Source organism: Macrotis lagotis, chromosome X (assembly GCF_037893015.1).
Source record: "Macrotis lagotis isolate mMagLag1 chromosome X, bilby.v1.9.chrom.fasta, whole genome shotgun sequence".
In the NCBI taxonomy this organism is placed as follows: Eukaryota; Metazoa; Chordata; class Mammalia; order Peramelemorphia; family Peramelidae; genus Macrotis; species Macrotis lagotis.
The window spans coordinates 307,526,561-307,553,678 of record NC_133666.1 but is presented as its reverse complement, the minus strand read 5'-3'; the positions used below and the strand labels follow the sequence as shown (position 1 = coordinate 307,553,678).

Genomic DNA, 27,118 nt, shown 5'->3' with positions numbered 1-27,118 from the left:
TAGATGGGAAATATCCTTGATAAAGGTAAACACCAAAAATTTGGGCAATTGTCAGGTCATCTATTATGCAAAGTCTGGTAGCCCAGACATGATTTGTAGTTGACTCAAAATGCGAAGGCAGTATGTATTCTTAGAAAGGGCTGCTTAAGAACTAATGGAAAGTGACATGATTTCTTGTCCTTTTAAACAAAAAACCCCACAAAACCAATTAGATCAAGGGTTTATTGATTCTAGTAAAGTCTGTGAGACTAGAATGTTATAAGTACAGATATTCCTGATTCAGATAATATTTAAAATATCCACCAATATATATTTTTCCAATATTATGTTTTCAGTCAGTTAGTTAATAAGCATTTAAGTGTCTACTATGTGCAAGGAACTATTTTAAGAGCTCAGGATACAATGAAAGGCAATAGGAAATGCTGTCCTTAAGGAGATTACAATCTAATAATCTGAGACTTCACAGTAGAGCTCTAATACTATTAATATAATTAACCAAATTTTGAAAATTACAAAATTTTATTCTATTAAACATGAAGTGGCAACTTCATTTAGTGTATATTATGTGTGTGTGTGTGTGTGTGTGTGTGTGTGTAAAATGATTAGGTTTTTTTTTTACTTTTTGTTTATGGTTTAATCAATTTTTCCTTTGTAGTTTATATATAACCAGAAAGATTTTCACCTGAGAGTACAGTATATGGTTATTATGACCCATTTACAAGATACAATTTGGAAATTTAGAAATACTGAGACTTCTGTAATGCCTTTTTCGTTAACTAAAAAATGAACCTGCCTCCATCAGACACAAACCAATCCTTCTATCCATATTCAAAGTATCAGGTTGTACACAATAGTTCAGAAAGGAAGAATATGGGAATTAAATATAAAAACCTCCTTCAGGTAAAAATAATAAAATATTTACTGCAAACTATCTGTTGGCTTATAGTATATGTTATTAGAAAAAGAATTCAAATGGGAAAAATCACATATGGGTTATAAGCAGGGCAATAAAACTGCCTGAAATATCTTTTAAAATTCAAATCCTAATTATTTTATTTACATAAATAAATTCTTATTTAGATAAAATTAAATATCTTAGAAAATAATATCTTTAGCTAAAATGATACTTCAGAAGGCATTCTTTTTTAAATTTTAGAAGCAGGGCATAATTACTAATCACTAGAATTGAGGAAAGACAAGGAATCTATAAGATTGTTAGTCACCATTACATATTATGTTTTTGTCCCTCCCATTTCTTTCTTGTTTGTTTTTGCTTTTGTGGGGCAATGGGCAATGGCGATTCACTTGTCCAAGGACACTCAGTATCAAGTATCTGAGGCTGGATTTGAACACACTCCAAGGTTGGTGCTCTAACCACTGCACCACCAAGCTAACCCACTTTCACATATCTCTACACAGTGATAAATAAAATAGTAACTCATTGGTTTCCTTAGGGTTTCATAAAAAATCTGGATACAAATGGGCTTTGGAAACAGCTTTTTATTCACTAATTACTCTAAGAAATGTAGCTGCAACATAAGGCAGTCAAATCCTTCACCCAAAATTTAAACCTATTTAAAGACCTCAGCTGTAACATCAATAAACCATTTTCTAAGGCCTGGCAACTTCCCTGGGGAAGTGGCAAGAATTATAGACCTTTATAGTGGAAGATAAGACAATGAAAAAGTATCAAATTTAGACCAAAGTAACTCTTGTGCAGGGGAGAGGAAGGTCTTTTAAGCTTCTGGTTATGTCACCAATACTGAATAGTGTTCATTTAAGTGGACTGGGAACAAAATTACTCAATAAAACCTAACAATTTAGATATCAATACAATGAAAAATTAATGACTATCAATCAGGAATGTCAGACATCTACAGAGCTCAAAAATGTACCATGGTTGTAAAGATAAAATCTTAGCACCAAAGAGTTTGCAAAGAAAACTCTTTCATATTTGTCCTCTTCAATAAGTAGGCTTTAAAAATAACTTCCATAAAATAAGTCCATAGTGCATTTTTAAAATTAATCTTTTATGAACCGAGTTTTAGAAGTATCTAATTTGGTTACTTCAGTCATACAAACTGGCATGGGACCTCTTAGTACATGGTTGATAGTTAAAAATCAATATTAAGACTGAAACCCAAACTCTTAAATGATAATCTCAGATCAAACTTACAATACAGGAGTTTTAAAATTGTTTGACAGAATTTGTGGCTGGATTTAAACAACCAACCAAGCAACCAAAAAAAAAAAAAACCAACCAAACAAAACACAACCAAACCAACTTTTGGGCAAACCTAGTTTTACCTATTCAGAAAAATATGAAGCATTAAAGGGGAAGATTATTTTTTAATTTAAAAAACATTACCAGTTGACATTTACATAGCACCTTTACATTTAGAAAGAATTGTACATATCTTATTTAATTTGATTTATATCTACTTTATGGTCAAGAAAACTGAGGTTAAGAGAATATAGAACCGTTCAAGGTCTTACAGTTAGTGTCAGAGGCAAAGTTGAACCCAGAATTCTGACTCCAAGTTTAGCACTTCTGTAATTGTAAGCACAGAATCTATAAATCTATCAGATTCAACTTTTAGGAAGAACAGTTTGTCATTATGAATTTTTAACTTTTTAGTAGAATAAAAATGCCTTTAAAGAAAAAAGTCTAGTATATTCTAATTCAAGAGATTTCTTTCTTTCTTTCTCTTTCTTTCTTTTTCTTTCTTTCTTTCTTTCTTTCTTTCTTTCTTTCTTTCTTTCTTTCTTTCTTTCTTTCTTTCTTTCTTTCTTTCTTTCATAAAGTAAATTCATGAATCTGAAGCCCTGATGAAAGTCTGGACTTAACAGACAAGGGTTCTGCTTCTGGTTTGCTATGTGACTCCATGTCAACTATTTAATTCTCTCTAGATCAATACCCCATTTTTTTTGGTCAAGTGAACATAAAATGATTTTGCAATAACTTTGGCTTACAACACAAGAACAACTGTGATTCTGTAGTCAAAAGGGAATGGCATTATATATCAGATTTACCTGAAGGGTATTTTAGCTGGGCTGTGCTAGAAAATGGAATATTGGTTTCTGATTTAGTTTTCAGCATTCAATCTTTAAGCTGTAGAAATTAAATCATTGCATAAGTGCATATATACTTACATGGCAAGGCTTGAAGAGTAGGTGAGAAGACATTCTCCCATATATAGTAAATCCCTGCATGTGCAAGACTGTTAGACATTTGATAACCAAGAATATTTCTATAATAAATAGTTATGCAAATCTGCACATCTGATTTGTACACTTATATAAGTGTACAAAATTCCTTGCAAATGATAGCCTCAGGGGAATGGCTAACTCCAACCTGGAGAATTCTTCTCTGCCCATCAAAAATTTCCTATGATGGCAGTCATAATTTTGTGGCAAATTTTTTACTTTTTACATTCTCACCTCTGGGAATCCTAAAGAGTGGACGTTAAAATAAACTGGGACCTTTTATTACTAATACAACTTGGAATATAGGCTATTACCATTTGGCTCCTACTCAGATTTTATATTCTTCTTTCATTAGATTTTATCCGTTTCTTTAGTCTTTACATTTATATGCCGACAATCTGGTGAAACTCTGTTCACAGATTAAAATAACAATTTGCTTGGTAATCTTTTTGTCTTGTTTATAGATTTTATTTTCATTCTGTTTGCTTTTCAAAGATAAATAGTCTAACATAATTTTGTGCACTCTCTGTGTGGATTTCCACAGCAGGCTAAAAGCTTGTTACTGTTTACTTTTTGGTGTTTTTGTTTTGTTTTTGGTTTCTTTCTGGTTGTCTACAGTGACTGCAGGGTTTCCTGATAAATAAATGAGTTACTTTACATAAATACTTCTGAATCTTTCAACTAGTACATGACAGAATAAAACAGAATGGCCTGTAATAAGGTAATATGATGTTTTGGGAAAAGGATTAGTATAAAGTCTGAATTTTCAGTAATAAGGTATTCATATTTGTTTTGCTCTTTTTCATCTATTCCTCTAATACTGAATTCAGTTAAACACTTGGAGTTCTTCCTAAGCTGGATTTTCACTAGTATATTCTTTGTTCTGAAAAAGAATCATGTTTCAAATGACTTACATTCAAAACTATGTTGGTCTTCAAATGAAAAAAAAAAAGGGCTTTAGAAGGTTCATCAAGCCCATAAATCCAATAAAAGAAACTTTTCAATCCTGGTCCAAAGCAAAAAAGGGTAATATATCAGTTAGTTAGATTTCTTCAGGATTTATAAAGATTTAGTTTTATAGTTATGATTTAAATAGGGAGTGAGGGAAGGAACATTTTAGAGCAGTTGAAATTTTGGTTTAGATATTCTATTAGCTAAAGGAGGGTAGTTTAAAGTTATTCTTTATCTTATTCTTTTTAAAACTACTATCTTTATATATTTCTAATCAAACTTCATATGGAAAAAAACTTGTCATTTCTCACAGATTGCCTAAGTTTTCTTCATGAAAGTATCTGAATGTGCCTGAGGTCACTAGATAAGGTGTTATATTTCTAAAATGAATAGTTTAGGATTTAAACCTAATAGGACTATGGGAGGTAGGTCCTCTCTAAGTGTATTTATCCTGACCTAATATATAGTAAATGTAAAAGTGAGGAAATCCTAGGTTAATTACTCTAGTTAATCAAATGTTACTGGACAAGAAATTCAATCTCTAAATTACTTCTCTGCATTTGATCACTATTTGAAATAGGAATTAAAAAAAAGGAAGACTATGACAGGAAGACTATAAATTATCTATCTACTGCTGGTCCAGGGTAGCATGGAAGAAGGAGTTACCAAATAAAGTTCTACTTACATCTTAGTTTGGGACAGCTAGCTGCTATTTGGGACAGCTAGCTGGTGCAGTGGATGGAGCACAGAGCCTTGACTCAGGAAGGCCTGAATTCAAATACAGCCTCAGACACTCACTAGCTGTAAATGACCTTGGGCAAATCTTAGTATGCTCAATTTCTTCAAATGTAAGATAATTCCCTAGGTTGTAAGGATGAAATGAGATAATAATTGGTGATAATAATGAGATAATAATGATAAAATACAAAAATAAGATATTAATACTTAACCCAAAGTCTGGTAGACAGCATACATTATACAAATATTAGATGGTAGCTAATTATTACTCTCATTAATCCTGACTGAATTAAAATACCTAACATAAAAAAACTATCAAATAAGCTTTTATTTCTCCTCTAAAAGAACATAACACTAAATTATGCATATAATTTTAGTGAATTTGTAAAATCTTTGAAAAATGTTTTCATTACAATTCAGAATGACTATTTCTACTCTACTTTATTCCTGTCAGTCTGCCTTCTATCTGACTCTGATTAGCTTATACTATGCCCAACAAGAAGCATTTATTAAGACTGAGCAAAGCAAGTGGAATATGGGAGGGAAAAGAAACTTGATGGCTAGATCACCTAGGGAATATGTAATTCAAAGGAAAACCATAATGGTTTAAGTGGGAAGATACATTTCATTTTATGCTTTTGAAATGGCCCTGAAATCAATAAGTCTCATAGCCACAACAGAATTATTAAGGCAGTATCAAATGAGTGAAAAATTATTATTATGGTTTCAAATAATGTACATAAATGATATTTAAGAATATAGTATAAAGGGCTATCACCCATAAATTTTAAAGAGAAATGTTCAAGATAATTTATTATAAGATTATATACATAGATTGTATAAAATGAGCAAATCTATTGTAATAAAGGAGTAAGAACATTCTTTTTCTTTTTTTAGGTTTTTGCAAGGCAAACGGTGTTAACTGGCTTGCCCAAGGCCACACAGCTAGGTAATTATTAAGTGTCTGAGACTGGATTTGAACCCAGGTACTCCTGACTCCAAGGCTGGTGCTTTATCCACTATGCCACCTAGCTGCCCAGAGTAAGAACATTCTTAAAACCTAAGGTTAAATTTATATATTTATCTAAAATGTTAACTCAGGCTCTATGTAGATGAAGGTCAATAGGTATGTATTGGACTTTCTAAATGATCTGAAGAAAAACTTGCTAAGAATATATATATATATATGTATATGTATATGTATATGTATATGTATATGTATATGTATGAACATTTTAACTCATTTTTTCAAGTATTTTCTTTTCACTGTGACCAACTTTTTGTTATGCTTTTTTGGGGCAAGGTAATGGGGGTTAAGTGACTTGCCCAAGGTCACACAGCTAGGTAACAAGTGTTTGAAGCCAGATCTTAACTCAGGTCCTCCTGACTCCAGGACCAGTGCTTTATTCACTGTGTCACCTCGTTGCCCCCTACTGTGACCAATGGTTTTTATTTGTTGGACTTTATTTATAGCCTCCATAGCCTCTTTTTCTTTATCTAAAAGATATTTTGATATAATTTCCAAAGCAATAATTACATTTATTTTCACAGTGATTAAGTGGAGTACAGTGCAAAAGCTAAGGGTATGGAGGCAGAAGACCTAGCTTCAAGTCTCTGTTTTGCTGTTTACTACCTACGTATATATATGGCTAAGTCAATTAATCTTTCTTGGTCTTTCTGTCAAATAAGGGAGTTAAGATAAAAGGATTTCTAAGATTCTTTACAGTTACAAATTTTACAGCTCTATGATTTCCTCTCTCTCAACCTCCCTCTTTATCTCATGATTCTGCTTTAATGAGAATGGAGTAGGATTTAATGATGCCAACAACTGACTCTGGGCAGCCTTCATTAAACTCAGAAATTCTCACTTCTGTTTACCTTAGAAAAATGACTCTCCCAACAATCAATAGCAAAGCTAACTGAAATTTAGAGATCCTAACAGTTTGAATCCTAATTCAGTTTGAAGCTAGGCTTCTACAGTCTATAAGCAACTGGAAGGTGGAAATAAAATTCAACATTTTCCCTTCAAGTTTCATCCCTTTGATTGAACTTCCTTTGCTGCAGGGATAGGATAACTATTACAATCTCAGCACACTCCTGGCAACTAAAAAATGAGTGACAGTACATGAAAGCCTAAAAGTCCTACAACCCCTATATGGTAGATGTTAAGAAAGAAGCACAAATAAAGAAGGAAAAGAGAATAGATATTCAGTTGGGAATGAATGCTGATTGCTTCTACATTGCTCAACATTCAAGGAACTGAATTTTTTCCTCTGCCAAAAACAACCCTAAGACTGTGTTCCCAGTTTTAAGGCTACTTATGCCTAAGAATAAGTCAACTGTGTCTGTCAAGATGCAAACAGACCTACCAAAGTCTCAGTCTTAAGTTGAAAATGGGTTACTTAAAGTCTGTTAATTTTAAACAATAAAGTTTTGCTTTTACTTATATAGTTAACTCTAGAATGAGAATTCAGTTTGTAGATTGCTCATGGTTGCTAATTCTCTTCTTATTTTTCTACAACTACATATAAATACTTTTACAAGGAGCCTAACACACAACTTTAGTCTTCAGTAATAACTATTGACTTTTTTTTGTTTTTGCAAGGGAATGGGGTTAAGTGACTTGCCCAAGGACACACAGCTAAGTACTTATTAAGTGACTGAGGCCACATTTGAACTCAGGTCCCCCTGACTCCAGGGCTGGTGCTCTATTCACTATGCCACTTAGCTTCCCCCTATTAACTTTTACATCATGCTTAAATATTTACAAAGCATTTTCCTTTAAATATTTACAAAGCACAATTCTGTGAGATAAGTAATAAAAGTATTGATTCCTTGATTTTCTAGATGAGGAAAAGAGAGGTTGCTTACATAAAGTGGAAAACCAGGTTGTAAAGAGTTAAGAAGAAAAAGTAGGGGGCAGCTAGGTGGCATAGTGGATAAAGCACCGGCCTTGGAGTCAGGAGTACCTGGGTTCAAATCTGGTCTCAGACACTTAATAATTACCTAGCTGTGTGGCCTTGGGCAAGCCACTTAACCCCATCTGCCTTGCAAAAAAAAAAAAAAAAAGAAGAAGAAGAAGAAAAAGTAGAAGCAGCTACTTCAGATAGATTGACTTCTAAAGGAGTGTGGCCACAAAGGTCAGAAGATGGCTATCAGGGATGGAAGGATCAAATAAGGATTTTTTAAGAATGGGAATACACATGGGAACATTTGTAGGAAGAGAAGGAACTAGGGGATAGAGAATATTGAAGGTAAATGATAAAGTAGGGATGACATGTTAAAAGAGATGGGGAATGCAAAGGAAAGTGGAGTGATGTAAGATGAGGAAGAAGGGAGAAGAGGGAAATGGCCTCAATTTTTTCTATAAAATATGAGGCAAAGTCATTAGAAAAGGAGAAGGGGGAGGCATGGAAGGTGTCAGGAGGGATGAAGATTTAAAAGAGCCACTTTGGTGAGTGGTGTTATGGGGAGTTAATTAGGGAGGTGTAAAAGTGTTTTCTTGTAGCAATGAGAACCCAGCTGAGATTATGTAACAAATTTGTAATGTACTCTTATTGGCAAGGTTTTGTGATTTTTCTCCATCTTCATTCACCAGCATGTATGATGGAGCACGGGCAGTGAATGGTGGGAGTGATTAGAAACTTGTTAAGGCACAATTGGTGATATGTCAAGGGGTTGAGATAGAGAAAAAATTAGTGCAGAGGTGATGGCCTGGAACAGAACTATGGGATCAAAAGCGAACTGACTGAATGAATAAGAATGTTTGGCTTTGGAAAGCAGAGTGTTTGGTTATAATAGTGAAATAAAATAAAACACTACTGACAGGATAACATTACACTAGGTATACGGGATACTTTGATAGAAGATTTTTGCACTGGTTTGCTATCAGCACAGTTTGCTATCATTCTTTTTAGTTCTTTTTTCTTTTCATTTCTTTTCTTTCTTTTATATTATTACAATAATCTTGTTCTGAAAGTAAACATAAACCCCCTCTCCCTGGTTATTCTTAATAATGTATCACTCCATGGTGGTGGTGTAGTAGATAGAGCTCCAGTCCTGGAGTCAGGAGGACCTGAATTCAAATCTAAACTCAGTCATTTGACACTTCTTAGCTGTATGACCTTGGGCAAATATCTTAATCCTAATTGCCTGGCATACATGGCCATCTCCAGTTGTCCCACTCCATATCTAGTCATTGGACACAGATGGCTTTGGAGGAGAAAGTGACACTGGTGACAACACAGCACCCCCTCACTCAAATTCAATTCATGTGCTTGTCACAGAATCAACTTCCTAATGTCAAGGTCTTTTTTGAGAATGAAGGACAAACATTATTACCACTCCAAGATTTCTGATAAAAAGAGGATATCATGATTGAAATAAAATATCTTGCCAATGGCTTACTATGTTATTTCAATACTATAGTAGTGGGAAAATCTACAAATACTATACACAATGCAGTCCCTTATATAGGTCAAAGAATTTCTGAAAAGAGTAACTGGAGAAAGGGAAAACTAATGTTAATGGGACACTGAAATTATAGAAATGCAGGCTACAAGCTACTGAATGCTTATAATCATTTTGACAATATCCACATTATACAATTTAGTCCTTATTGTTAAATAAGCAAATGATATATTAAAAGAGCTCATAATATAATTAAATGAAACCACAAGCTAGTTTCTTGAGATACTAGGTTGTGAATAGACACAAATGGTATGAACACATCCTTTCCCACCATATTCTCTCCTCTAAATCTCTGTCTTGGATTTAGAACTGCCTGTTACATCAAGAACTTCAAATTAAACATGTACAGAACTGAAATCCTAATCACTCTCCCTAAAGTATTCTTTCTCCAACTTCCTAACTAGTTTGAAGCCTCAGAACTATCTTTGACTCTTCCTTTAAGACTATATGGGTTTCCAGATGGAAAGTACCTCAGAGTTCATCAACTTCAACTTCTTCATTTCACTTCTATAATATCTCTCATCAAGATCTCCTCCTCTCTGTTTAAACTGCCACCCCCCTCGGTCTTCACCACTTCACTGTTAACAATTCTCTAACTAATAGGTTTTCTCTTAGCCCTTTCTTTTACACATCTGATGGAATAATAATTTTTGTGGAAAGGATTATTACTCCTCTCTTTCAACACTCTCATTGCTCTCTGTTGTCTTTAAGAAAATCTACTAATATGGCTGGGCTCTTAGCCTGGGATTATGCTAACTTAATTTTGGGTTTTTTTTGCATAATCTGTTGTTCAGTCATGTTTGACTATTTGTGACCTCAATTGGGGTTTTCTTGGCAAGAACCACTGGTTTGCCATTTTCCTTCTCTAGCTCACTTTACAGATGAAGAAATTGAGGCAAAAAGGGTTAAAGTGACTTATTCAGGATCACACAGCTAGTGTCTGCCACCACATTTGAACTTAGGTCTTCCTTACTCCAAGTCATCCTTATATCCTTATCTAATGAGTCATTTGACTGCCCATAACTGTATTTCAATACGATTAGTTTCCTCTGGAATCTTATATATTTTATTTTATCTTATACTTTTTATATTATTTTGAGAAAGGTTTATAGACTTCATCAAGTTGTCAACGGAATCAATTTCAGAGAAAAATTTAAGAACAACTGTTTTAAAGTCTGGTATTTAAGGGCTTCCCTATTTGGGCTCCTATTTCCCTTTGCCAGACTTATTTCTACGAACATTAACATTCTTGTCAAACTAGATTATTAACTGTTCCTCAAATATGTGCATCTCCTCTTTTCAGGTCTTCATTTCTGGAATGCCTCTCCATCTCTGTTTTTCAGAATCTTTCGCTTCATGTGAGGCTTATTTCACACATATCACCTCTTCAGTGAAGACTTTTTGATAACTCCCCAGCTGAGAGTGTGCACTTCTTGTTTTAAATTCTCCTAGATAATTGTGTTTGGATTTTGTTTTCTATTATTCCTTTGTTCCCCATTTCACCTTACTTTGGATTATATCAAGTTAGGAATGTGATTTTACACACAAACACACACACAGATATATATATATAACATATATATATATATATATGTAGTTTTATATATGTAAATATGTATAAATCCACATTCCTACTCTTTAAACTCAATGGAATACAAGATCCTTGAAAGCAAGTACAGTTATTTAAAACAAAACAAACCTTAACCAGTTTTGAATTGCTATCATCCCAAAATGTGAAAATGACATTTGTTGATAGCAGGCATTCAGTAGAAAGTTGGCTAGTTTCATTACCAAGAAATCCTGGATTCAGGTCCTGCTTCTGACATTATAGCTGTGAAACCTTATTCACTTTAATCACTCAGTACTCTAGGCAACCTTAACTTTAAATTTCAATGGAGGTCTGCTCTATCCTGGCAGAAGGTGCTTCAAGGGTCAGTGTTTTTCACTTAGGTCTTAAGGAATGAAACAAAGAAAAACAAAAATCTTCAGAAGTAAAAACAGAATATTAGACCTTTTCTGAATGTTATACTTTTATTGTCCTCTTTCATTTAACAGTGCCTTCCTGGCTTGAAAAGCAAACAATATATTTCAAAGCTTTTTCATCTTAAACTATTCAGTTTGCCATTGGGCAAACATGAACATTTGTGACATCTGGATTTTTTTTCCAAGATCAGTGAAAATATTTTGTTTTGGGACAATTACAGTTTACCTAATAGGTAGTTTCTTGGTAACTATTTCTGCAAAATAGTATCTAAAAGGTAATTTGATATACTATATTTACTATGAGTCATCAAAATTGCATTTGTTTCCACTTTCCAATTTTAAGTATATGCAACCTAAGTTATTTCAGAATAATATTTTTCAATGATTCAACAATTATATTTAAACACATATCCTGGGAGTAAATTTAATTTTGGGGCCGAATATATTGTAAAACATTTTATATTATTTATCTGTAAGAATGCAAATCTACTGTTTTGCTATAGAACCTAATAGTAGTTTAGACATGTGGAGTCAATAAATACTTGCTTGCTGATGGATAAGAATATAAGCATGATTTTAATGGTGATATAGCACATAACTATTAGCAATTGCTCTAGGATACAACACAGAATAAAATCTTTTAACTCATACACTAAGTCACTTGATTATAGAACTAGGTCTGAAAAAGTATCAATATGACTGTTGAGGTCATCAGATGAGGGAAAATGAAGTTCAGAGATATTACATGATTAGACTGATGAAGTCTGAAACCAAAAGAACAGTGAGGATTCAACTAGATAGGCATGATCTTCTTATCTGTAAAATTTTCTTATCTGTAAAGAGGGAAGCGATAATCTCTAATATTCTTTCCAGTCCCAGATCTATGATCCCACCAATCAGATTGCTCTCAGTTCCCATTTTGCATTTACAAACGTCTGATGTATAGTCTCCTGTCCCTAAAAACTGAACATATTAAAAGACAAACATAATCTATCCCCCAAAACAGTGTCCACACAGACTCTTAGAATGATATGGCTTAATTGCTATCTAGTCCAATTAATTTCATATTTCCCTATTTCTGTTAATGGTGTCATTAAGTTTTTTCTCTTCAGTGAGAAACTTTAGTTATTTTCAATTGCTTACTCTCCTTTGGCTTTTACATCAGTTCCCAATAACTGTCTATTCTCTCAAAATGTCATATGAATCCATTTCTTTTAGTTTTCTAAATAGCATTTTGATCATTTTACTTACCCCCTTCAAAAATTTTACATGATTCAAAATTGCCAAAAGAATGAAGTTTGACCTCCTTAGCTTGGCAATTCAGGCAATCTGCAACCTGACCTTTCAACAGCCTCACCCATGAATTTGCTCTACATAGGCCAAAACAATTTTCTCATTGTTCCAAGATCAACATTTGTTTTTTCCTATCTCTATTCACCTGTATGTGTAAGACTTTCACCTGGAAGGCTCTTCTACTTTAGATTTCTTACAAAAGTTTTTAAGATTAAACTCAAATTCACTTCTGAGATTTCCCTGAGATTAATTTGAAATGATTTTCTCTAGCTCCTATAACCCAATATCTGTATAACACATTATCTTTTTGTGTCTATTTGTCTTATTTCTATTCTCACATTATTAATTTTTTTTTATTTAGGTTTTTGCAAGGCAATGGGGTTAAGTGATTTGCCCAAGGCCATACAGCTAGTTAATTATTAAGTGTCTGAGGCCAGATTTGAACTCAGGTATTCCTGACTCCAGGGCCGGTGCTCTATCTACTGTGCAACCTAGCTGCCCCAAAATATTAGTTTTTAAAGACACATTTTGGGGCAGCTAGGTAGAGTACCAGATAGAGTACTGGCCCTATTTTCAGGAGGACTTGAGTTCAAATCTGCCCTTAGACACTTATTAAACTAGCTATGTGACCTTGGACAAGTCACTTAACCCCACTGCTTTGCAAAAATAAAATAATAAAATAAAATAAAACATACACTTCACTTATTCTTTTTAGTATCTCCATTAGCATGTAGCAGGCATGTGCATCAAACAGAAGATATATAGATTTAAAAAAAATGATGTAGAGGCGGCTAGGTGGCAAGGTGGATAAAGCACCGGCCCTGGATTCAAATCTGGTCTCAGACACTTAATAATTACCTAGCTGTGTGGCCTTGGGCAAGCCACTTAACCCCACTTGCCTTGCAAAAAAAAAAAAATGATGTACTCTAGAAACTCAGTTACATAGAATTGTAAGGTTTAAGACATACTTTCCTTACAATAATCCTGTGAAAAAGGAAATGGAATTATCACTAAACTGAGGCTAAAGGTGGTGACACTAATTGCCTAGAGGCACATGGCAAGTAAGTGGTAAGGCCAGGACCTCAACCTCAAGTTATCTGTCTTTAAACACAAAGTTCTTTCAACTTTACTATACTTTATCCTTGCACATAATAGGTAATCAATAAATATGTGATGAATAGATCATTTTAGCCAGGGCTTCTCGATATGCAACATAGTTAACTCGATGGCTTGCCAAAGGGTTACTGGTGAAGATTTGATCAGTAAATATATAATCCTATTGAAGTACACCAAAAGTGCTAGTGTCAGTGGACAATTTTGTGGACTAGATGGAGAATGGTGATGAGGTTGGGGTATACTAGAAAGGGGAAGGAAACTTTCAAAAAACAGGTGAAAGAATAATTATGGACCAAATCAAATGAATAAGGTTTGGATAGAAAATCTTTTCATACTGAGCTTGAAAAAATTAACAAGGAAGCAAATGAAAGAGAAGTTAATTGACCTAAAGAATAACTAGAAACTCCAAACTGATTTCTAATTAATGAAGGTACAAACTTTTTTGCTTTATCTTTGAAGCCTATCTTTTTTATTAAACAGGTCCCAATGTCTTGATTTTATTTATAACAAACTATCTGTAATGAATTCAGATTCTCAGTCCTTGTGTGTTAGTAAATATTTAACAATTAGCTCTCTAAACCTCACAACTTTTAGAAGAGCTGGTTGGAGAGCATGGCACACTTTTAAGTTAAACTTGAATTATTAAAATTTTCTCCATTACTTTATTAAGTCTAGACAATGAACTTTGATTTGTAACAACTACTAATCTCCAAGATGCAAATGCTCATACTGAAAATTTAACAATCAGGGGCGGCTAGGTGGTGTAGTGGATAGAGCACCGGCCCTAGAGTCAGGAGTACCTGAGTTCAAATCCAAACTCAGACACTTAATAATTACCTAGCCGTGTGGCCTTGGGCAAGCTACTTAACTCCATTTGCTTTACAAAAAACCTAAAAAAGGAAAAAAAAAAAAAAGGAATAGTGACTGTTGGTCTAGGCAGAGAACTGTGGAGAGTAAAAATGCATTTTCCTTTAATAATTAGTTCTATTTCATAATACATAATATTGATATATTTTGTTTTTTACTTTCTGAATATTCTTAACAATAACCAAAAGGCTTTTACATTTTGCTTTTAGAGTCAATAAAGTGAGTCTATGATTGCTCTATTCAGATATTTGGGCTTTTTTCCTTTTTATGGTTATTATTAGAATGTTTCTCAGTTTTAGAGACCATCTCACACCTATGTAACACTGTGCATACAGGATGTTAGTCACTTGCAAATAAATACTAATGTTTTGTTTTTGTCAGATCACACTCGCATTCCAGCTAAGAGTCCAATAAATTGTCTTTAATACAAGCATGGCAAGGAGTGTAATTCTTTATAGAATCATAATTTCTTAGGTGGAAACCGACAAAATTTAGTTTACTGTTCATTTTATAGATAAGAAAACTGAGGATCCTAAGAGTGATTAAGTGACTGGTCTTAACTAACACATCTAGTTATTAGCCGCGCTGAGATGAAAATACAAGTCTCCTGATTTCTGGTCCAGTTTTACTATGTTATCCTGTTTTCTCCCACAGTACCAATTCCAAACATTCTCCATATCTAAGGGAGCATGAAAACTAGCAAGAGACAAAGCAAAGAGACATAATTAAAACAGTTTCAATGCAGAAGAGAGGGAATCTCAAAAAAATGTTAGGGTCACATCTTCTATCCCCAAAACTGAAACACTGAGAGAGGAATGGGAAGCTGGTAGAACTATTCTTAGGGGCTGATCAACAAGGAAGGTTCCCCAAGTAAGTGTCACAGACATATTTACTTGTTAAAGAATTCCCTATTAGATTTCAAATATTATAGAGAGAAGTCATCCTTAAAAGTATTTTCTGAGAATTATTTTTTTTAAGGTTTTTTGCAAGGCAAATGGGGTTAAGTGGCTTGCCCAAGACCACACAGCTAGGTAATTATCAAGTATCTGAAACCAGATTTGAACCCAGGGACTCCTGACTCCAGGGCCAGTGCTTTATCCAGTGTGCCACCTAGCTGCCCCTTTCTGAGAATTATTTAACAGAATTGATTATAAAATAGGCCTATATTAGGCAAAGGAGCACAAGAGAATGAAGGGTTGCCAAGAGTGGGGAAAGTAGTGCTAAAAGGGCACAAGGTAGTAAGCTTGAAAACACTATTCACCTTACATTCTAAGGATCAAACCTTACAGAGCTAGGTAAATGCTATTTATTTTCCTTCTAGGTTTAGCCCTGACTGGCAGTACTCAAGTTAACAAGGCTCAGTAGAGAAGGAAAAAAAAAATCAAGCTTGAGGCAAGAAAAAGAGAGCATTGCCTAGATATCTAGGCCAGAAACAGAAGTCAGCTATGCTGCCTCTGGTGCTGGCTTCTCACCTTCTTTCCTTAACTCTTGTCTCTGCCTTATTTTCCTCATCTCACATTTCTTGGATTCTTTCCAAAGTTATGTACCTCTGTTCCCTCCTCTGCCACAGAAATCTGAAACTGTTAGCACAATCTGAAAGAGACTGTATATTCTGGTCTAGTGCCTAAAAAACAGTGTAATTCTCTTCAATCCTCCTCCTATAAACAAATCTACCAGTTTTACCTCACCCTTACTGGCTTCTCTGAAAATCTGATCACTCCACAAAAGATTAACCAAAAGAAAATATGTTTGCTTATGTCAACATGTTTTTACATATCCATATTTCAAAGTTTGGTATGTTTCTAGATTTTATTAGCCAGTTTTTTCCTAATTAATTTTTCAATAGGTTAGACCATTTGTCTCTTTAGAAAAATGATCAAAATTTACTATGGAGTACCATATATTTTCTTTCTTACAAATTGAAAATTCTGTCCATCTGTATGTCATTTGGTCATTTTTTTTCCTGACTCCCTAAGTTGTTTCTATTTAGATTTATTCAATGGTCTATTGTTATTGTGTTTTTGTTTTGTTTTGTTTTTTTTTTGCTGGAAAAGTCATTTTTATTTTGGAGTATTTTCATGTTCTGGTTAAACATATCCTACAATATTTTCCTCTTGTTACTAAAACATTTGTCAAGGTGGATATTCTATTAAATCATCTATCCAGCTAATAGTATAGGGTGGGTATAATTTCTCCTTTGATTTATAGCAAATGCTTATTAAACAAAGGACAATACTTTAATGCCAAGGTGCTGCAACACTACACTCTTAAGTGTTGCTTTTCTTTGTTATTTGAGTTTAATGGCTTGTTCATGTTTACCACCATCATGACTCCTGATCTAAATTCTTCCATGATATAGTCAAACCATCATTCTTTATTATGAAAATAAAATGAATATGAAATGCAAAAAACCAAAATGACTGTTTCTTCATTCCTATAGAACACATCTGCTGAACTTAAGGGAACAGCACCTTGCTATTAGCTAAGAGGCATGCGCTATGGGTCACATCCATAGTTCAAAATTAGATTGCAAGTGCTTTGTTGTAGAGTTTATTTAAAATGCAGGTAAGTAGCTGCATTTCTATTTTTCTAAGCATAATCAAAGGGCTTCCATATGGTACCAAAGCATGACAATTCTGGGAAATAGATCTGTGCATACACACACACATATATGTGTATATATATTTTATACATTACATTATTGCTGAGACGATGTTGTTCTTTGAATTGTAAAGCACAGTATGAAGTTCTCAGTGCTACACTTTTAGGAATCAAAATCTGAACATCATTCATAAGAATTAAAGAAGTATTAGTTGGACTTAATTTCCAAGTCTCCCACTTTAATCATTTAGTTATCATCTCTTCCCTTAAAAAGCATGCAAAGATTGGTCCCACAGAACATGCAGCATGCAGTCAATGGACAGCAGGGATTAATAACCTGGAAGCATAGGATCTTAGAATGTGAGAGCAAGTTAAAGACAGGAGTTCCTCTCCATTGTCACTGAGGGTCGAGAAGCAATGTTGCAGCGTAGAGCAGTGAGAGTGGGGGAAATACAGTTTGTCCAGGACAGAGACATATCTCCGCAAGTGGCGGCAGGTATAACTGAAAGACAAGGGTGAAGGGAGAAAAACAGAGAGGATATTTCCTTTCAGAAACTAATTAACGTTTTACAACTAGAAAGTTTTTGTGCCACTGGTGGATAATGCTACAAGGAGAAAGTAAGTGGTTTATAAAAAGGAAATAAAGTTAAAATGGCAGGAAAAAAATGGTTGTGATGGTGTTACCATTAAACCAAATGAGCATTTGGGCAAAATTATTGAAGCCATTATCTTCCTCTGGAATTCTAAAAATAAAGTTTTCCATATGGGAAAACTGGCCCATTGAGTAGGAAAGAACCCTGGATGATTAAAAAAACAAACAAACCCTGAAAATTCGGGTTCTGATTCAGGTTCTAGAAGCAAAGCACTTACTTTCAACCTCAGTTTCCTAGTCTATACAATAGAGATTATACTATATTACCCAGAAGGCTACTTGGGACTATCTAGATCAAATGAAATGTTTGTGAAAGGTCTTAGAAAGCCTTGTCTATCTCTTTTCTTCTCTCTCGGCAGGCACATATAATACATAAATACACATGAGATATTAGAAATATTAATTTATTCAGATCAACTTCTGGTTACAAAAACCAATCGAGGAGATTCAAAACCAACTGCATTTTGAATTAGGCTACGTTAGCAATGCAAATATGCTGTCTGACTGATAAGCAGAATAAACAAACATTGAACATTTTAGAAGATCCTCTAGAGACATTTGGTCTTTGAAAACCTTGCTTTGATAATTATGAAAAGCAGTGGAATTCATTTCTACGTGAGTATTATTTTTAAAATCTGCTTATCTCAAAAAACATAGTAGTTCAGTTTTGAAATATGTAAATAGGTAAATTTCCATATATGGACAAAATTTGTGTATTTAAATTAATTTGATTGTATTAATCATTTAAAGAAGTATAAAGGGGAAACATGAGATAAAACAATGTAAAAATGCGGAGTGACCAGTTAAAAATACTTTAAAACAGGATGAAATTGTGCGGCATTAATTACCTCTTTAACATTGAGCTGAAGTTCATTCAACTCTCTGGTCTTGCCTCCTTCCTGGTTTAATATTCTCAGGGCTTTGTAAATAAAGTGCTTCCTGCATTGTTCTTTTGGACTGGGAATTAAGTTCTAAGTGGCCCAAGCTGTTAATGGGCAGAGGAGAGACAGAATGGCTTATCCTGCTTCATTAAAAATCAGTTTAACTCCAAGTTGTATTTTATAAAACTTGAAGGAATACTTGCTTTTTTAGAACTACTTTTCAATCTCATATAATTATTTGCATATATTTATCTGTGCTTAACCCAGTATAGCTGATATTAGAAACAAATTTTAACAAATCTCTCTAATTACTGAGATATTATGCTCATTCCCTAATAAAGTATCGTATAGCATTTCCATTGTTATAATTTGGCTTGATGAGCCTTTTAATTATAGAACTGTCGACCCTAAGATTTTTCTAGAGAATCTTTCTAGGACACTTTTAATCTTCACAACCCAACAATCCTTTCTTATATGAAAATAATAACCTGGAAAAGCAGAATCAGAAGGATGATTAAAGACCTTTAGGAAATACAAGCTATGCTGAAGCTTTTTTTTTAATGGGCTCAATCTAGTATATTCCAACTTTAAGCAAATATCTATTAAACTTCCTAATACTTCAAGTGTTTTTCTTAGAAATATACAAATAAAAATGTTTATAGGCTGATTCATTTTATTAATATTGCATTTCTTATTATTTCAAGAAATGAGGAAAGTGGATAAGATTACCTCTGAATTTCTTTTTGAATCCAAAGCGGTTTTTATGATACTATAGAACTAATATTGTTGATGAACATGGAATGTAATTCATTATGTATGTTTCTTTTGATGTTTTCATTATCATTGGCAACACTAGTGACTCAATCACTAATTCAGGCAAATATGGAAACTAAATTGCCATTCTGAATTTATTCAAAAACCATGGAGACTTGAGAAGCAAAGGAATTAGAGGATAGAAAGAATCCCATGATGAGGATTTAGAATATTTTTGTTTGTCTATGAAGTCATAAGACCAACCACCAAAACAAACAAATAAACAAAAAAAGGAAACTGGATTTAACAAAAAAGTTGATTTATAATGCATATATTAAGTAAAAGAACATCTACATATAGGGAAGTGCCTGAAATTCTAGCATCTCTACCAACTGGAAAGTGGTGAGTTAGATAACATCCAAAAATATCTAGTACAAAACCTGAAAGACAAGTCATCCAGAATGAACTTGAATATCTCCATTGAAAGGAAGGCAGCCAGGGCAGCTAGGTGGTGCAGTGGATAAAGCACCAGTTCTGGAGTCAGGAGTACCTGGGTTCAAATCTGGTCTCAAACATTTATTACCTAGCTGTGTGGCCTTGGGCAAGCCACTTAACCCAATTTGCCTTGCAAACAAACCTAAAAAAAAAAAAAAGAAAAAAAGGAAGGCAGCCCATTCATTTTTTGGATTTGAAAGTTCATATATTCCTTCCATAATTGGTGGCTATTATTTGTATGAGGAACTTCATTTACTGTACCCCCCCCCCCCATTAATGCCAATTTATCTGAAATTTAGCATCATAACAAGTTGTCTGCATTCTCAAAGCTACATGATTTGTCCAGGGCTCATTCTGATGCAGGGAAAAGATGTAGAGAACTGTGAACTAGCAGAAACAAAATTTGTAATCTTAAAGGGTATTAAATCATGTTAAATTGGGTGGAGATCTCCCACTCTTGAGATGTGAACTGACTATCCTGGAAAAGATATAGAGAATTATGAATGTGGCAGAAAGAAAAAATTCTAAAGGCAGTTAAATCTTGTTAAATTGGGTGATGGTTCCCCACTCTTGAGATGTAAATTGATTACCATTGTTTCATTGTTTAATGTAAAATTTGTATCCTGATCTCCTCAGGCTTCAACCCTCTACCTAATTCCAGTTCCAGTAAGGGGGAAAGGGAATTCACCTTTTGCCCTCGGGATAAGGGGCAAGACCATAAAAGTCTGGGTTGGATCTCTGCTGGGGTCAGTAGTTTCTGACTGTTTGGCCTAGTCTACTTTTCTTGACTGTTCTTTTGTCTCTGTCTCTCTCCCTTTATCACTTTTTTATGTGAGGTAACTTCTTTTAATAAATTTTTATTTTCTTTCTACACTTGCTTTCCCAGGTCTGAGTGGTGATTCCTCAGAGGCAGAACCAAACTCAAACAATCTAGTGGCTACAATAAAACTAGTATATATCAGGGGCAGAACTTGAAGTCAGACCTTCTTGCAAGCTGACTATGCCAGCATTCCCTTTCTCTTGGTCAATTCCTCCCAAAACCTCCATTTTAAGGAAAATGTTCCCAGGTTAGCATGTCTTCATTTCTCTCAAGCATTCACGTCTTACTGTAGATGTTCTTTACCATGTCTCTTCTCCCTCCCTCCCCCCAACAACTTCCCTTTTTATTTAAAATTTTTTTTATATTCCTTTTCAACGTTGATCTACCCCCACCCCACCCCAAGATATAAATTGTCTGAAAGTAGTTTTATTTGCTTCGGTATTTGTATTCCCAGAACTTATTACAGGGCCTGTCCAATATTATATACTTAATAAACACTTGCTGACTAGATGTCATAATTTTATCCATGAGGTGAAATGGACTCTCCTTGCTTCCTTTTAACACTGGTTTCAGTTCTACTCTCCAGAGTAATGCAAAATAATCCTACTTCTTTCTCTGTTTATAATTCATCTGTTATCTCAAGACATCTGCCAAATTTTCCTTTAGTTTCCTTTTCTCTAGCTTAAAGAAACATGAGTTTATAAAATCATTCTTAGAAGACAGTCTCTAGACCTCTCATCATCCTTGTTAAGAATGTTATAGTCTATTAATATTTCTTTTAAAACTTGGCATTCTGAAATGAAACAACACCTCAGATGTGGTCTAATGGTTGTACTGAGACAATGACATTTATTATTTATAAATATTATTTATATTTATTATTTATTACATTATTTATTATCTCCCATTATTTTGACATTATACTTCTCTTCATGCAGCCTAGAACTACATTAGTCTGTTAAGCAACTGCATCCCACTCTTTAATTATATTGTGCTGTGGTCGATGCAAACTCTTAGGATCTTTTTTCATGAAATTCTGTCAAATTAGGTGATATACAGTCACATTCTATACTTGTATGACTTATTTCTTTAAAGACTTTGTAGCATGCAATAAATATAAAACACATCAAAGTAATTGTCAGAAGGCCTAAGTTATTAAATTTAGGTTATGTTACTTATTAGTCATATGAATAAATTAAAACTCAAGTTTTTTAATTTCTTTAATCCTCAATTTCCACTTCTATAAAAAAGGAATGATAAGGGTTTTATGAATATGAGTATAATAGAATGAAAGAAAGTAGTAAGAGAATTGTTGAATTCTAGACCAAAGCTATAAGCTTCATCTTGTTGGGTTGGCACCAGCATTTCAATCTGTCCAATCTTTTTCTAATCCTTAGTCTGCAAATTCTATGTGGATAAATTATAGGAGTACATGACAAGAGATGAATAGGTTGAGATGATACAGTTGGGTTGTGATTTGTACCATTAGAAGAGTAGGTTACTTATATATCACTTAAGCAGTTTACTTAAATTTACTTAAGTATTCTGCCATTTTCATAATTATCCCATAATAAAATATCCTCAAATACTTTATATCTTTACAAAAGTTTTGATAAATATATCTAAGTCTTGAATGCAAATGTTAACAGAGTCAAGATTGAATACCATTAGATTATACTGGAAATCTTTCAGATTCAATTTAATAAACATTAATTGAAGCCATCTATGCTCTCTGTAGATTATCATTGTTATTTGTCTAGTGCAATCCAATTCTTTGGACCTCATTTGGCGCATACTTTGGCATGGATATTGGAGTGGTTTGTCATATCCTCCAGCTCAGTTTACAGATGAAGAAACAGAAGCAAACAGGGTTAAGCAATTTGCCCAGGTCATAAAGGTAGGAAATATCCAAGACCAGATTTGAACTCAAGAAGATGAGCCTTCTTGATTCCAGGTCCAGCCCTCTATCCTCTGTGCCACCTAGGTGCCCTCTGAATTTTAAAGTTGTCAACAAAAGTTTTTTTGAATACAAATATTTAGCCAGCTACAAATCCACATAAAAGCACCATAACTCATTTCACAGTTCACTCTTTCATCCACAAAGAAATCATGGAAGACTTTGCTGAATGTTTTTTATCTCTGTTTTTAATCTAAGGTTTTCCCCACAATATTTCCATGAATTAGATATAATTGGGAATGATCATTCCCATTTTACAGATGAAGAATTATGAGGGGAGTTTGTGTTTGTTGCTCAGAGAAATCTGTCAATCAATGATAAAGACTCAGAGTAATGTTATTATATTTACTAAAAATACCTTGTTATGCTTAGGAAAAGGAAAATTTGAATTCATAGGTAAGAATTAAATAAAGGTATAATTTTTTGTAGCAAGTCTTTTGTCATTTAAGGGAAATTTCAGGTCCTATTTCATCATGAAAATTCTTAGGAAGCAGAAAAAGGACTGGTGAAAATAAACTTAGATTTCCCTTCCCCCACACCTCCTCTAATCTCTTTTAAAGTAGTTCCTTCTTTTTGGCACTAATAATAGGCTGGGCACCAAGCCTACCAAAGGAAATCAAGAATACTTAAACAATAGAAACTATACTAAAAAAAAATTGAATCAAGACTTTAAAGGAAAAAAAAAAAGCTATAGCAGAAATTTTAATCTTTATCCAAAATAGAGAAAGTGGATAGAAGTCAAAGTTTCCTTCTGATAAACAGAACAACATGTATCTTAATATAATGAGATTCAATACTAAAGCTCTAAGATGTCAGTTTGACCTTCAGAGCTAATGTCTGGAAAATCAAGAAAATTAAAGCCTGGGAAATCAGTAAATGTGGTCTGGAGTTATCCCATTAAAAACATTTGCTATTTCTTAAGAATGAGACTGTCTTTAAAAGAGAAAAATAAAATCTCCTCCAAGTCTTTTCCTTGAACAAAATTTCCAAGATTATGCAATGTATAGATCTGAAATGTTTTTAAATCTTGTCATTCCCAACTAAATCAGATTATGAAAACATATCCTCTTAAAACAGTACTCAAATCCATTGGGGAAAAAACAAGTTGAAAACAGTGCCTAAGAAGGATCTTAGTATAAGGTTATTTAAATAAAACATTTTGTAATTCTTATTTTATACTAAAATACAGTGAAGTATTTTACTACAGATGTAGTAGATAGTCATGAAGACCTAATTTTTATTTTTTAAGAGTTTTTTTTTGCAAGGCAACGGGGGTTGAGTGACTTGCCCAAGGTCACACAGCTAGGCAATTACTAAGTGTCTGAGGCCAGATTTGAACTCAGGTACTCCTGACCCCAGGGCCAGTGCTCTATCCACTGTGCCACCTAGTCGCCCCTATTGGGTAATAACTCTTATCAGCTGTGCAAACACCACCAAAGTCACTTAACCACCTAGTACCCTAAGTCACAGAGTCAAAACATGTAGCCAGTGGCCCAAACCAGATAAAATGTGATTGTAAATATTAAAATAATTGAAATACAGTAAAATATAAATGATATTGCATTTGAAGACTAAATCAATATTCAGCCCAAAGGGATCTTACTATATAGTTTTATTTGAGTTTGACATCACTGTTTAAGGCAAAGTTCCAAAATGACAGCAACAATTAGCATTTATACAGTATTTTAAAGTTTGCAAAACATTTTACATATATTTTCTCATTTGATTCTCCTACTAGCAATGTGGACTAAGGGCTACAATTATCCCCATTTTAAAGACAAGCTGAAAAGTGCCTAGGGCAAGATTTGAACCACAAATTTCCTCACTCTAGTTATTAAACTGCTATGCTCTAATAGTGTGAGTTATAGAGTTAACATAGGTGAAAGGAGGTCCTCATATTGAAGAAATCACATGTGTAGACTAAAAAAAGTTACTGTAGCAATAAAATAATAATAGGCATCGAAATAAATTTTTTCCTGTCTAAAAAGCTCAAAACCACAATTAAGGATCAATTACTTAGAGGGTGTTGATTACTCAGAGGCTTAGAAAAAGTCATACAAGGACACTAAAGATTTCTCTTAAGAATTTTGAAATGATTGTGCAGCAAGGGAAATAATGGCACAGGACTGGCCAGCATGGTGTACCTTCATAAGAGAGGGTGCTGTTATTTATTAGCAAGGAAGAATTGAAACACATCAATGGAAATGTGAGATGCATAAGTTTAGAGTAACCATCTCAGGTATTCACATGGATATTTGTGCCCAACCTGTGGTAGAGCATTCTGTTTTTATTGGTCTGATCAGTCACAGTCAGAAACACACTATACCTTTTCTCTAACATATGAGGTGTATATATGGTGTCTAGGAGGACTACTACCATATTTCCCCATGTATAAGATGCACCTTAATTTTGGAGCCAGAAATCTCAAAAAAATGTATCACATAAAGTTATTGAACTCCAGTTTTATTCATCATAAAATTCATACAATTCCTCATCACTATCAAAACTCCCATCCATTGGCTTGTCCTCATCTGTGTTTGATGATGAATCACTGTCTTAGGAGAGGTTGTGCCTGCTCTCCTACCTGTGCTCCGGTCTGTGGTTGACCACAAGCCCTCCTTGGGCAAGTCTGGTGTGTGGATGCATGCTCAGTCCATTCCATTTCATTAACCTGAAGCACCTTTTGTGTCCTCCTTTGAAAGCAGTTACTTCTTTTTCATCAGGAATTTTTGCCTCATGCTTGAGTCTTTTTTGTGGACACAAGAATTCCACTTGCCCTTTGTGATCTTCCATCCATCTTTTCAGTTCCCTTTTGAAATCAGGCTATTTGACTCTCATGACCTTCTGCTGTCATTTTTTCAGTAGGTTTCTTCTTCCTGTAGCCAGTCTCAGATTGTTTTCTCAGTTGGAGGAGTACCAAACTGGCATTCAGCAGCATAATTTCTATTTACTTTTGCAAACTGGATCACTTTAAACTTGAATTCAGCACTGTATGAAAATCTTTTCTAAGTCATTTCTGCACAGAATGTGGCAAAATGTAACCTAACATACTGGTAACAAATTTGAAACAATGAGCTCAAAGACAACAAGTGTGAGAAAGCAGGAAATGCAAGTAAAAAAAATCTACAGCTACTGTATATGATGCTCCCAGTTTTTAGATCACACATTTTTCAAAAAAGGATGTATCTTATAGAAGGGGATAGAAGGGACATATGGTACCTCTGGTGTGATGGTTTTCTGAGCCCTTTTCAGGATTGCTCACCCAATTTTGATGTCTCACCTGTGGCTCCAATAAGTTGTAGTATACACTGACTTTCCAGAAGGCTAAAGTAAATTGAGGATAATCCAACAGACCTCAACCCTTTTGGTGAGTTAAGGAGATGAATATCCTAGTCATATGAATGAAGATCTTCCCTGGAATAGGCAGATGAGCAAAAGTTGTTCCAATGGCCAGGAAGGAAGGTAGCTGAAGCAATCAATCCCTGTTGAGTGCTTAAGAGTTTGGTCAGTCACTAAAGACATCAAGGTCATTCACTGCATCCCAAATCATCAATAGGTGCCACTGGACTTCAATGACTTTGAAAAAGGGAGTGAAGCTGATGAGTTTGTCTCACTTTAATCCAATTATGATTAATCATCAACCATGATTTTATTGATTCTCTTTGAAAAGGAAGGACAAACAACAGTAAAGTATATATGATCATGATAGAAAGGGCGCTATTTTTTTGAGTGCGACCTTAGACAAGTCACTTCATTTGTGCTGGCTTTACTTCACTCATTTGTAAAATGAGGGGTTTGGATTAGAGAGCCTAAAATTTTAAGATTATATTCAGAGTAAGAGTAATACAAAAATCTCTATTTCTTACATCTTCCTTCAGCTAGCTTTTTTTTCATTTAATTCTTGAGTAACAGACATAAAAAGTTGTCAAATTTATTTTACACATTTGAGAAAAGTAGATGGTAATTCCATGAATATATATCCATTCCTGATTGGCTCATTTTGTAGTTGAAAACAGTCTTATTATCTACTGACTACTTTTCCCCTGATTTCCCCTGATTTACTTTCTTCTTCAATTTCTTTTCTGAAGTTCACATTCTGGTAAATTATTGTGAATTGACATCTCAGATAAACATGACATAGTAGAGGACAAAGGGGAAATGAAATTCAGACTACTCATTTTCCTTTTTAGAGCTCCTACAAGTTAGAAAAACAAGAGAATGGAATAAAAGAACTAGAGTTGGACCATCTGGCACAAAAATCGATCACTTGCCAAATTTAGCTAAAATATATCATGTATCCAAGACACTGCCCTTGGCACACTATAAGGATAAGC

General features: G+C 34.0%; 1 protein-coding gene across 3 annotated transcripts in view; it reads right to left on the bottom strand.

Moving 5' to 3' along the window:
- The window catches only part of DYM (dymeclin), a 619,494-nt gene that overhangs the window by 219,176 nt on the left and 373,200 nt on the right, over window positions 1-27,118 (bottom strand). The window contains exon 14 of one of the 3 annotated variants that reach the window (XM_074206163.1): window positions 17,564-17,728. The exons of the other annotated variants lie outside the window; for them this stretch is intronic. Coding sequence (XP_074062264.1) covers window positions 17,564-17,728 — 165 coding nt within the window. The remainder of the gene's footprint in view (window positions 1-17,563; window positions 17,729-27,118) is intronic. 3 annotated transcript variants of the gene reach the window in all.